Source organism: Pygoscelis adeliae, unplaced genomic scaffold (assembly GCF_000699105.1).
Source record: "Pygoscelis adeliae isolate BGI_AS28 unplaced genomic scaffold, ASM69910v1 Scaffold407, whole genome shotgun sequence".
In the NCBI taxonomy this organism is placed as follows: domain Eukaryota; kingdom Metazoa; phylum Chordata; class Aves; order Sphenisciformes; family Spheniscidae; genus Pygoscelis; species Pygoscelis adeliae.
In genome coordinates this window covers 824,971-837,213 of record NW_008825251.1, presented here as the reverse complement: position 1 = coordinate 837,213, position 12,243 = coordinate 824,971, and the positions used below count along the sequence as shown (strand labels likewise).

Genomic DNA, 12,243 nt, shown 5'->3' with positions numbered 1-12,243 from the left:
CTGGAAGCTTAGTGTGCCTCAAGATAATGAGTGTCAAAGTGCACAAGGTGTCCAAGGTAACAAAGACCAGCCCAGTATTGAACTAAAAGGTATCCCTACTCCAGAAATGAAAATGTTGGTTCCAGAAGAACAGTCAAAAAAAGACGGGCAAGCCTTAGACACCACTAAGCTTCCAGTCTTGGAGGAAAGTAAACCCATGGTATCTCCAGCTATGAGGGAGGCACCAACTTCTTTAAGTCAACTTCTTGATAATTCTGGAGCTCCTAACGTAACCATTAAGCCCCCTGGGCTGACTGGTCTTGAAATGGCACCAATAGTCACCACTGGTGAGGAGCTAAAAAAGATAGCTGTCATTCCTCCACTGCAAGATTCATCCTCGAGCAAAGAGCCATCTAATTCACTTAGCTTGCCTCAAAATAATGAGCCCTGTTCAAATCCAGGGCACCAGGAACTGGGAGAAATAAACTCAAACGTTGCACAGAGTGTTCCTCCAGTAATGCAAAGGCCTGTCAGCTCTTCTTCTATTTCGGGTCCTTTACCCCCCAACCAGATAACAGTTTTTGTAACTTCAAACCCTATTACATCTTCTGCTAATACATCAGCACCGTTGCCATCTCACTTGCAACCTGCATTGGTGTCGACTGTTGTCACAATGCCCAATGTAGGGAACAAAGTTATGGTTTCTGAGGGACAGTCAGCAGTTCAGTCTAATGCCCGGCCACAGTTTATTACACCTGTTTTTATAAACTCATCATCAATAATTCAGGTTATGAAGGGCTCTCAATCAAGTGCGATTCCAGCAGCCCCGATGACTTCTAACTCTAATCTAATGCCTCAGTCGGTCGCGGTCGTTGGTCCTTTGCATATACCACAGAATATAAAGTTCTCCTCCGGGCCCGCTCCTCCCAGCACATCATCCAGCAGTCCTGTTTCTAGTATTCCCACCAGCAGGCCACTGGTTCTTAATCCCTTGGCACCTCCTATTCAGCTGCCTTCTCCCGCTACAGCTTCTTCCAATGTTCCTTCACATCTTCCTGCTCAGCAAGTCAAAGACTTCAGCCCAGAGGAGACTTCTTCTCAAAGTGGTGGGCCGAGTGACCAGTGCTCTGTTACAGCAACGCAGTCTGGACCTGTTGTTTCACCTCTTCTTACGAGTAGTCCAGGATCTGGGAACAGACGCAGTCCTGTTTCATCGAGTAAAGGAAAGGGAAAAGTAGACAAAATCGGCCAACTCTTGCTGACTAAAGCATGCAAGAAAGTCACTGGCTCCCTTGAGAAAGGGGAAGAGCAATATGCTTTGGATGGGGAAGCAGAAAGTCAGGGACTAGAAACGTCGGTCCCAAATAGTTTGGGAACAGAGCAATCACCAGCAGAACTAGATAATAAAACCGTGGCACCTCCAGCACCCAGTCTTATAAAACAGAGCACTTCTGGGCCTGGCAATTCGAGTGTCAGCACTGCGGCTGCTGCTCCTGCCTCCGCGTCTCCAAGCGTATCAACAAGCACTCCTCCTGCGAGCGTACTGTCGGTTGTAACCGCTCCCGCAGTCCCAGACCTCACACCTGCAGCACCAAGCACTAATGGTAGTAACCACGGCGGTCTACCAGCTGAGCAAACTGGGGTTGGTGTGGTGGAGGAAAAAGCAGGAGCACATCAGGAACTGCTACAAGGCGCAGGTAAGTCCAGTGCTACCCTGCGTAAGTGGAAGAAATGAGATCGCTTTTGTAAACTTCCTAGGTGCTTTTGTCCATTAACATAATAAAATTTAGAGACCGTAGCAAAGGCTGACAACTGCTTTTTTGTTCCTAATACCTGAGTGATACACAGGCTTGTATTTCACCAAGATTCACATTTCAGATGTTTTATTTTAGTTTTCATTTAGTGCTTAAATGGGGTATTTGTCATGAACATACAGTGCAATAATAACAGTTACTTCATGTAACTGTTAGAAGTAGAAAAAGTGGATGTATCAGTAATGACAAAAGTAATACTTAAGGTGCCTTTTATGCTGGTGGATATACTGGTATTCTGCTTCAGTTTGTAACTTATTTCAATTTATTGACTTACTATGATATTTTGAGTTAATCCTAATAATACTAGTTCCCTCTTCGAATAACCTTAATCCTCTAGGGGAATAGCTGAATAACCTCCAGAAGAAAAAAACCCACCAAAACCCCTTATGTCTAGGGAAAAATTAAAATGCTCATTTCAGAGAAATACCTGAAAAAGTGATAATAAGTGAATGGCACCCAATTAAAAAACATAAAATACCTTTACATCTGAACTGTTTTCTCCTTTTCTATTTTAATTTAAGCACCTGACAGACTTTATTTATGACATTGCTGCTATTTCTTGATGCCATTTTTAATCTATTGAAAATTGTGTGGAAATAAACCATCGCTCTTGAAGTAAGCTGTCTGAATATCCGTTGTGCTTTACATCATGAATTTAGACACAGAAGATAAAATAATGGAAGATGCAATGCACAGAAGTCAGTGGAACTGAGAACTTCAGCTTGAATGTACTTTTCCTGTGGCTGATGTATGTCGTAGCTGTATGCCACTAGAAAATGGAAATGTTTACTTTGAGCTTCACAGAAGGAATTCTAGTTTGTTAGGAGAAAAATGGAAGTGGATATTCTTTATTTAAACAGGAATGTTTGACTTTTTGTCTTCATGTTCTTCGAAAGTTCATTATCACATAGAAGACTAGAAAGCATTAGCCCAACAGGAATTGTTTTTCCATCTTATTTTTTAACTTCGCAACCTAAGAAATGTTAAGTCACATCATCTTATTGCCAAGGGACTTCAAGGGAGCCTCTGGAGCATATTTTGCACTCTTGCAATTTAATTGAAAGAGTGAGGGCATTGATGCACTAACAAAGATGCTGTTTTTCTCCAGAACTTCTGTTGAAATGAGCATTAAAGTGAGAGAGAGTAAACGCTTTAATTTTGAGGACTTTCTTTAATTTCCCAGTCTGGTGAAAAACTCTTACCTTTAAAAATGTGTTTTGTGATACTTAATTTCATCACTTACTCTAGTTTGAGAAAACTTGCTTGGGATAGTTTTGCCAAAGTTTTTTTTAAAACTGGGGAGGTGTGTGTGGTGGGGGGAAAGTAGAGGGTAGCCTAAAAAAAATTGCATCTGTAAAGAAAAACTGCAGTAAGCTGGAAGATACAGCATTTTGTAAAAGCAGCCCGATCTCACAACAGAAAATTCTTGTGACTCCCTTTGAAAATAATGCTTTTTCCCTCCACTTTTATTCTAGCATCCTCTCAACATTTAACACAGAAAAAAAGTTCAGTTGCAACATCAGAAAGTACTGTTCAAAGAACAGGTAAATCTTACTTTGGAAAAGCAGAATATAGGTGAACTAAACTCTTTATGTTTGTATCTGAAAATGCATTTATTTTAATGCATATTTAATGGTCAGTAATACGCTTGGTAGTTTGGGGGTTGGGGGGGGTATTATTTGTGCTTTTGAGATTGCTTTTCTTTGTTGGCTATATTGTGCCTTAAAAGTCTCCAAAGCCTTCTTGGAGATTCAGTACAGGATCAAGTAAAACAAACGAAAAAATCACCAGGGTAGTTTTTAGATATTCGGTCATAAGCTGGAGGGATTGGATTTGTAATGATACGCTGTGTTTGAGTTTTGAAGTTTTGTTAAGAGCACATAGGAGTTTTTCTTTTATATGGGATACTTCTGAAAAGATTTTCAAAAGCCGTGCTGGGAACATAAGTTTTAGAGTTATAATCCTTTTTTTTTTTCTGTTCAGCTTTTAATGAACCCTCAGCAGTGTTTCAAGGACGGAGCCCTGGCAGATGACTTTTTGTTGTCGCCATCTATTATCATGGTGTTTCACCCTTGATTCTGTGGTGTTTTAAAAAAATAATTTCCAAGATGAGTAGGGAAAATGGATAGACGTGGACTTGCGCATGGGAAGTGCCACTCTCCATCAATTTGCCATCTCTAATATGATTAGAAGTAGAGCTTTCAGAAAGTAGAAGTTGTACTAAATTGCACCTTGCAACCTACAAAGACATTCATGCACCCTGTCGATTTACATCCGACTCGTTGCCCCAGTGCTGATGTGGCTGTATTAGGGAGTTCCTGCTGGGGGGGAAGCACTGACGTTATCGATTTTTGCTATTGGATATTCTCCCTGTTCAAATTTTGGGTAGGAAGAAAAGTAACTCTTTCCTTACGTTGCTTAGTCTATTTTTCTTTTGTTACCAAGACACCTGTTTTTCCCAGACGGTGCTATATACACTTACACTGAAGAGTCTGATGTTCCAACAATACAAATTGTGAGCGGTATTTACCGTAAGGGGACAGATACTATCTGTTTTCTTACTTTTTTTACACCTTTATTCCTTGTGCACACTCTAGCAAACTTTGGGTACTAAATTGATCTTAAAGCCACAGTTTGTGTACCACTGTCCCAACGATTGTAGGGTGTTTAAGGGTAAGATGGAGTACGCTATAGGCAATGTGACGAACGAACAAGTGAGTTAATACATGACATTGTAATGGTAATCCCTAAACCAGTGGCAGTTTCTCACAAGAGGTGCTGTGTTGTTTAGGTATAGATACTCCCTCTCAACAAAGGATCTGGTGGATATGGGGAGAATTAAAAGACGGACAGTAAAAAGATTAGAAATCTTATATGATGAGAAGGCGAGCTGTTTATTGTGGTGAAGACTCAATAGGAAACCTGATCCGTATGTATAAAATCACTCTGAGAGAGAGGGAGAAAAAAAACCAGTCATCTCCCGAGAGATTCCCCCTTCCCCCCCCCCAATTTAGTAGAAGTATAATTGGGCTTCAGAAAATTGTCGTCTTTGCATTAGAAGATATTGCTCTGAGAGATGGTTGGGTTAAGGCAAAATTTTACATGCATAATAGATCCAGATTAGTATTTTTAAGGTTTAAAACTAATATAACCTAGAAGTTTTAGAAGTAATAAACTGTCTAAAATAGAAGTTAAAAAAGGGAGAGGACTGTAGCCCTTGACAGGAAATTTCTCTACAGTTCTCTTCTGCAGGGTTCCTTTTAACTTTTCTCTGTCTTAGCTGGTGCAGGCCATAATCAGAAAGAGCACTTGGCTGATGTGGTTCTTTGTTTGATACGTTAGCTTGCTTTGCTTTGAGGGAAATGACAGAGAGAAGTTTATTCTTCAGACCTAATACATAATGAGAAAAATGTGAGATAGTCATGCCTTGTCAGCGGGTATGTACTTCTACAGCAGACTTTAAAATTATCTTTTTCTCTTGTAGAACTTGAAACAAATGCTCCAGTAGTTGCTGGTCAAAGGTAAGGAGATAGTTTGTGTAGATTCAGAATAGATATAGCTTTCATGGGAGGAAGTCCCTTTATCTTTGCTTCACTTGCACAACTTCTGCTACTGCTTTTCATTTTCTTGTCCATACCCTTTCAGTCCTGCTAAGAAATTAGGCTAGTTGAATGTCTCAAAACACTGCTGAAAAGCAGAATGGAAGGTAACTTTTTCCCGAGTCTGTCTTTGTGCTTTGGGCAGTGTTTCCTCTTATCCCTTCAGGCCTGAGCGTTTCACAACCTGGAAGGGTCTTGGTGGTTCCACCGTTCAATATTTTCTGAAAACAAATCAAAACTAAAACCCCCAAAGCCTGCAGCTTAGCTGTCATGTGAATTTTTGTTTTCTGAAAGTAAGTCTTTCTAAAGTTTTTTCTTCTTCTGCCTTCACGACTGTTTTCTCCAGATTTCCTCTTGTGTTTGCTTGTTGACACTTTGCTGAAACCTGATAGGAAAGCCGGGTAGAAACTTCATCTTGTCCCGATTAAGACATTCAGTAATTAAAAGATCAAATTTCAAATGGTCGTGTTCTGTTAGAAGAAAATACGGTTTCCAAGATCTATTTCTGTTAGATTCTAAACCCACCAGACTCTTAAACTCAGTCTAGGCAGCTGTAATGACAGACCTTCATAAGGTTTTTGGATAACTGCTGGCACAACTGGCCAGGTTTTTGATGCTGCCCTCGTCAGTGGAGTGATCCCCTAAGCCAGGGCAAGAGGTGCAATTCACTCATTTGGTTCATCAGAAAAAAAGGCAGTGTCGTCTTTTGTAAAGGGAGGTAATGCAGTACACTTTCTCAGATCAGGAATGACTCTGAATTGAATATTTAACTATATTTACCTTCACATGGATTGGGATCTTTCTAGTTGTAGCAAGGACGAACTGAAATTTCACAAGTGTTTTTTAGGGTAGAATTTTTCTAAAAAGCTGAAGGTGCAACACTTGGCAGATGGGCGGATTCTCCAAAAGAAGTGTCTCTGCATGACCATTCTCCAAACTCATTCAGCACATTAAATTACCACAAGTGCGTTTCTGTTTGGATTTTTCTGGACTGATGCTTTTCTGAGCATGACTGGAAGAGAAGAAAGGTTTTCAGGCAAACTGTGAATCTAGTGATGGCTGATACTCACAGCAGTCAGCTTTGAGCTCCTGGAGTTAAACGCGATACTGTACAAACCTTAGAGGAACCTTGCAACCTACAAAGCACTAGAAATATTTTTACTTGGGCCAGCTTGATTTCCTCCTATAAAAGGAGAGAAGCAATGTGTTGGTTCCTATGAGACAACCCAAGCTATGGATTCGTCACTAGAATCTGTAAAAATTATCTCTAATAACTGAACTTCAGCTGATGATGCCTGTTTGCTTACCTCCAGGTATCCTCTGAAGTAGGTGGCTGTTGTTTCAGCTGCCCAGGTTACTTAGCAGAAGACCAGTTTGTGACCTGTTTGGGGGATTCGGTTTATAGATTGCCCATAATACTGACTTACGGGGAAATAGATTTCAATGTTTATTTTGTATCTGAGACGATCTACGTGCTTCCTTATTCTCCTCTACTGTGTGTTTCTTTGCTTGAGAATGTTTGTCTCTCCTTTCATTGACAAACTGTGTTTTATTTCAGGTATCTGTTACTTAAAAGCACAAGTATTTGTAGTAGTTTTTCCTCTCAAAGCAGGACTTCCTCTGAAACAGTGACACTGTAGTGGAACCTCTGTAACGCACGGGTCTGCTCTGTGTGTTTTCAGTCAGTTCTCTGATTAAGGCAGCCTTTCTTGAAATCTTGCACGTATCGCCCAAAAGGCATGAAATTAGTTTTCTTTCTCCTTTTCCATTATCGGCAGAATAATTTATTTGGTTAATTACTTATCTTTGAATTCACAGGAGATAAGTTTAGCTTAATCTTCAGAAACCACTTAGTCATCAGAAATTGTCTGGCACTAATGCATTAAGGAGAAAACACCCAAACCTCAGGATGAGTTTACAGGGTTAAGAGTGATAAAATAAAAGGGGATTTTATTTACAAAATGTAGCACTCCATTTATTGTCTCAGTGACAAGAAACATGGATTTCCACACTACCTAAAATTATTTTTTATAGCAGAAAAAGCTTTCTGTTATAAAAAAAAATTTTAACTTCAAGCTTTAAAGCTTGAAGAAAGTTTTAAATAAATCTTAAGCTTTTTAATATGTGAAGAAATCACTTGGATCAATGGAGTGAGTCTTTTTAGTAAAAACAAAAGCTGGTATACTCACTGAAGAGTTCATAATTCCTTCTTATGTTCATCTGCAATTTCAACTCTGTATTCCCATATCGTAGCAGTCTCTAATGTAACTTGTTTGCTTTTCCTAGACTTCAGTAATGGTGGCACCTGTGGAAAACAGAGCAGACAATTTGTAATGCATCTAATTTCTTGGTCTTCTAATGTTGAAAATATTCTCTTTGAGGACTTCTCAATTCTGTATCCTCTAATTTTTAATAGAAATGGACTATACTCTGGCTTACTCAGGTCATTCTTCATCTGATAAAACTTCTGGTATCTCTAGCATTTCATATCTTCAGTGCTAATAGTCCGGAACTGGTACCTGTGTTGGTCCATCCTCCAGCTTGTCTGAGTTGCATAGAAAAACATAATTCTTCTTACACTTCATCAGAAATATTTTGTCCCACTTTATTAGTAATGAGACAAAAGAGAATTGTGAAAAGTCTAAAACTCCAAATAGAAGAAATTCAAGAACGGAAGATTCTGCCGCTTCACAGGAAACTGTAGAGAATGGACAGCGCAAGAGGTCCTCCAGACCAGCATCTGCATCTGGCACTGCAAAAGGTAAAATGCACAGCCATCATTTCTCTGGAGAGGGCAGGAAGTAACGTACTTCCCCAAGTAATAACCCTTTCAGTAACTGGCTCATAACGATGGTTTACAGCTTGTGAACGTTGTGTGCTTTTAACTCTAGTTTCAATGATTTAGACACAGGTTGGTGTTGAAGTATTTACCGACATCTGTACTGGCAGTAAATCTTGTATGTATTTCCCATTGTTAAATTTGTGGAACTTGTTTTCAGCAGTACTCATCAACGTAGTGTTCAGCAAGCTTGCCTAGTTGAAGCTGAATTCTCTTGGCAGAAATGTGTTGCCATTAAAAGGACTGTACTCAAGTAAAAAAGTGACTTTTTTTTTTCCCTGAAGCCTGAAAGACACAAGACAAATGCTTAAGTCTTCCCAAGTGCACGGTCAGCTCTTGCGAAGCCAAATGCTGTGGTTCGGGCACACTCAGAACGCTGCCTGGGTGGCAGCCTGGAGCATCGAGGAGTGCTGTGTGCTAGCACACAGAGCCTCAGCTGTTCTTTCCAAGAACATGTGAAATCCTAAAGTTACAGATATTAACCCATGGCATTAGCAGTTGCTGACGTGCCTTATTTCTACACAGGTTACAATCTTTAATAAAGTATGCAGCATTTGTGTGATACACACGGTCATTACTGGAACGCACAGTCCATGGTGCCATTCTGCATTTCTGAAGCTAACTGTGTCAGCTCCTTATGTTTAAGGGTCAGAAAAATTCTGATGGACGAAAGTTGTGCAAGAGGGTAGAGAGACCGTCAAGAGGCAACATTCGACCAATATTTTAAAGATAACATACAGAACAAAGAGGTATTAATATAAAATTATTATAAAAGGAAGTCAAGTTGAATTCAGCAACCATTTTCCATACTGAAGATACTAAAGTTTGATGGTAAGAATATTTGCATTTTAAGAGTTTCAGAGAAGACTTCCAGCTATACGTAATTGTGCAGTGACTCAAAGATTACATGAAGGGACCTACATGTTCTGCACTTTTGTGGCTGCTGAATTTAATTAAATTTACTTCTTGTGGCAGGATTGTGCAGAAGAATTGAAGTCTGTATTGTAAAAATAAATTATCTTTCATGATTTGTGAAGATAAGTTTGAAAAATGTGAAGCCAATGTAAAATTGATTTGGTGATACCTTCCTGAGTTTGGGGGGATCTGAAACGTATGACCTGCCCCACATACTGTAATGAATAAACCTAAAGATGACAACCAGTGGCACGTCAAATTCTGAAAATGTGGGAACATGAAAGTACATCCAATTCCAATAATGCCAGAACTCACTTAGGGATTTTGTACTGACTGTATTTGTTTACCTCTGTAAGTAAAATGATTGTTTTTAAAACATGCATCTGAAACTGCCACAGTATCTAAGGGTTTTGCTTGAAAACATGGGTCCAGCTTACCGTGTAGTACCCTGGGCTTTGATTACCTTACCTCCGTGCAAGCAACTGCCTACTTCCAAGTTGTAGAGAAGATGAGCAAAACAAGGCTCTCTTGTGGAAGGGGATGGGCTGGGGGATTAGTGAGGTAGCTGAAGAAGTGTAACGAGGTTTGCCGCTTGTGCCTACTCTGTTCCACATTTTTATTAGTGAATCATAACTTAAGAAAGCACATTTGTTTTGTGTGCTCCTGGCCTCCTCCTAGACATCTACGGTTACATGGGCTGTGTCCTGAGAAACTCACTAATCCATGTTAAAGAGAATGCGGGGCTGGGAGAAGTTGCCTTTTGAGATAGAGGCTGATTAAGGTTGTCATAAAAACAGCAATTAGGAAAAAAATATAGCAGGGAGAGAGAAGTAGACTTTGACCAGTTTGTGTAGGAATTCCCTTGCTAAGCATCAGGAAGGAGGAGGCCGAAGGATAACTGAGAGAAGAGGACACACTGAAAGTCAGCCCTCGTCATATGTACACGGCACGCTTCGGTGTGCAGGTCTTGGGTAGAAGCAGGCGAGGGAGATGCTGGTGGTACTCACAAGGGACTGGGACTCGTGCTGAACGCTGCTGACCGCTGACCCATTCATTCTTCCAAACACGGAGACTTCAGCAGCAGCAGGGACGGCTACAGCTAATGCTGCTGCTGACCAAGCTACTTCAAAGTAGCAGTGCTGCTTGGCGGGAGCTCCGGTGACTGGAAGTCGTGCCTGTTAAGATGTTTCACTTCTGAAAACTGGTACTGTATTGGTATTTTCACTTTTTGGAGTACCTTTCCAGCAAGGGCTGTTTCCGCATTTACAGTGGCTTCGAGTTTGTTAGATTTTGAACTGTTGATTTTATTTTTTTTTAATACAACATTTAACAGCCATGGAGTTGTACCGTTGCTTTTCTAGTTTTAGACGTCTTGGAAATTTTTTTCCCTTTTGACTCTTAAAATACACACGGCTCTAATGGCTTTTGGAAAATACCGTAAAGAGCCAAAGATACATTGCCAACATTTAAAATCACATTTTTAAACAATCTGAAGATGCAAATACCCTTGGTCCTTACTCTTTTCTTTTTTTGTTTTGAAATGGAAACTTAGTGCCTTGGTAAGTGCACTGAAAATGTCGTCTGCTTTCACTGTAGCTTCTGCAAGTGCTTCTGGTTGTTCTGCTGCGGTGCTACATAATCTTTTGTGTCTTTCTGTGAATCATAATGTACACTGAAGAGACTGGTTTTGTAATGACCTGACTTTCCAAGGACTCAAACAACTAGATTCTTAACTTGCGTGGCAGGCTCCAAAATACCTTCCTAAGTTTTTTTTTATAACGCCATCTCCATGATGCTTGGGTCTGATGGACGCAGTTTGTGCCCAGCGCTGTGCTGCTGTTTCTCGGGGACTTCCTTCTGTGGTGCGGCTGCGCAAGTCGTGGCATGTGGGGAACTAAAGTTAAAGAACAGTTAAAAATATACGACTCTTATTTTTAAGGCAGTTATATTAGGACTTCATAAATGTTAAACTCTCAGCACTCGGAAGTAGTGTCCGAACAGAAGCTAGGGGGAACTTTGTGTTGTATTGCTGCTGACAGCTGTCGTCGGGGTAGAGGGTCCATTTGTGTTACGTCTTGGGAAGAGTCAGTCCCGGTTCCGTGGAAATCCTGGTCTCCAGAGGTTTCCACACTCTGGTGTGATTTTGGAAAAATAAAAGGGCACACTGTGCACCTCTGGTGAATGGCTTACCGACTTCGTATCCATGCTTCTTTTCTTCTCTTAATTTCAGAAACGAGTGCCAGTGCAATGCAGTCAAAAAGAAGAAAATCCAAGTAAATTACTGCATGGAAACATGAAACTTGTAAATGAGTGTGAATTTACCAATAGCAATTTTGAGCTGTGATTTTTCTTTTTTAAATAAAATTCTGTACAGTAAGTCATTTTAATATTATACTGTTCCCAATAAATGATTTTTTTTCTAAAAAACAGATAAATAGATATAAAAACTGGGTTCTTCTAAAAACCCCTGGATTTACAAAGTGAAGTCCAGGGTTAGCACATTAGGTTAATGTGTTTGTATGAAATGGAAGGGGAGGGGAAGACAATTGTAAATTTATTTGTTTCCACTTTTCATAAACAAATTAGAATACAGGGTTGTCATTTTTAGGTATTAAAATAATGTATTGTGCTGTTGTTTAAGTACTGTATGTGAATAGCAGTAAGAGGGTTTATAAACAAACCCAATCTTGTTTGGAAATGTAAATAATTTTATTATATAGTAGATCTGATGTATTTGTTGTAGAAATGGACCAGTGAAACGAAAAAATAAATTTAAGGGTTTGTATAATGTGGAATCCCTCGTGCTCTAAATAAATGTTATTGTCCTATAACTCGGGTTGTATTATTATTAGCAGCAACAGCAGCATCATTCCAAACAGGAAGATTGAAGGGATTATTTAGAGCTCTAGGCCTGCAAGCTCCTTATATGGAGCTTTAGAAAGGAATTTGTTTAACCACAAACGAATTAACTGATGCGGCTGTTCCTGCAAAGCAAGAAAAAAAATGCAAAGGCCACCCTCCCACCCTCGGGATACGTGCAATGACTACACAGGGAGGAGACCCAGAAGACAGCACTCCCCGCAAATAAAGCTGCTCA

General features: G+C 40.0%; 1 protein-coding gene across 1 annotated transcript in view; it reads left to right on the top strand.

The window, feature by feature from the left end:
* NCOA6 (nuclear receptor coactivator 6) overlaps positions 1-11,975 on the top strand; it is a 34,564-nt gene extending 22,589 nt beyond the window's left edge. The window contains 5 exon segments of the mRNA XM_009329334.1: positions 1-1,676; positions 3,269-3,337; positions 5,278-5,314; positions 8,005-8,153; positions 11,377-11,975. The exon segment at positions 1-1,676 is cut by the window's left edge and continues 21 nt beyond it. Of these exon segments, the coding sequence (XP_009327609.1) occupies positions 1-1,676; positions 3,269-3,337; positions 5,278-5,314; positions 8,005-8,153; positions 11,377-11,423 (1,978 nt within the window). The 3' untranslated portion in view covers positions 11,424-11,975.
* The last annotated feature ends 268 nt before the right edge of the window (positions 11,976-12,243 follow it).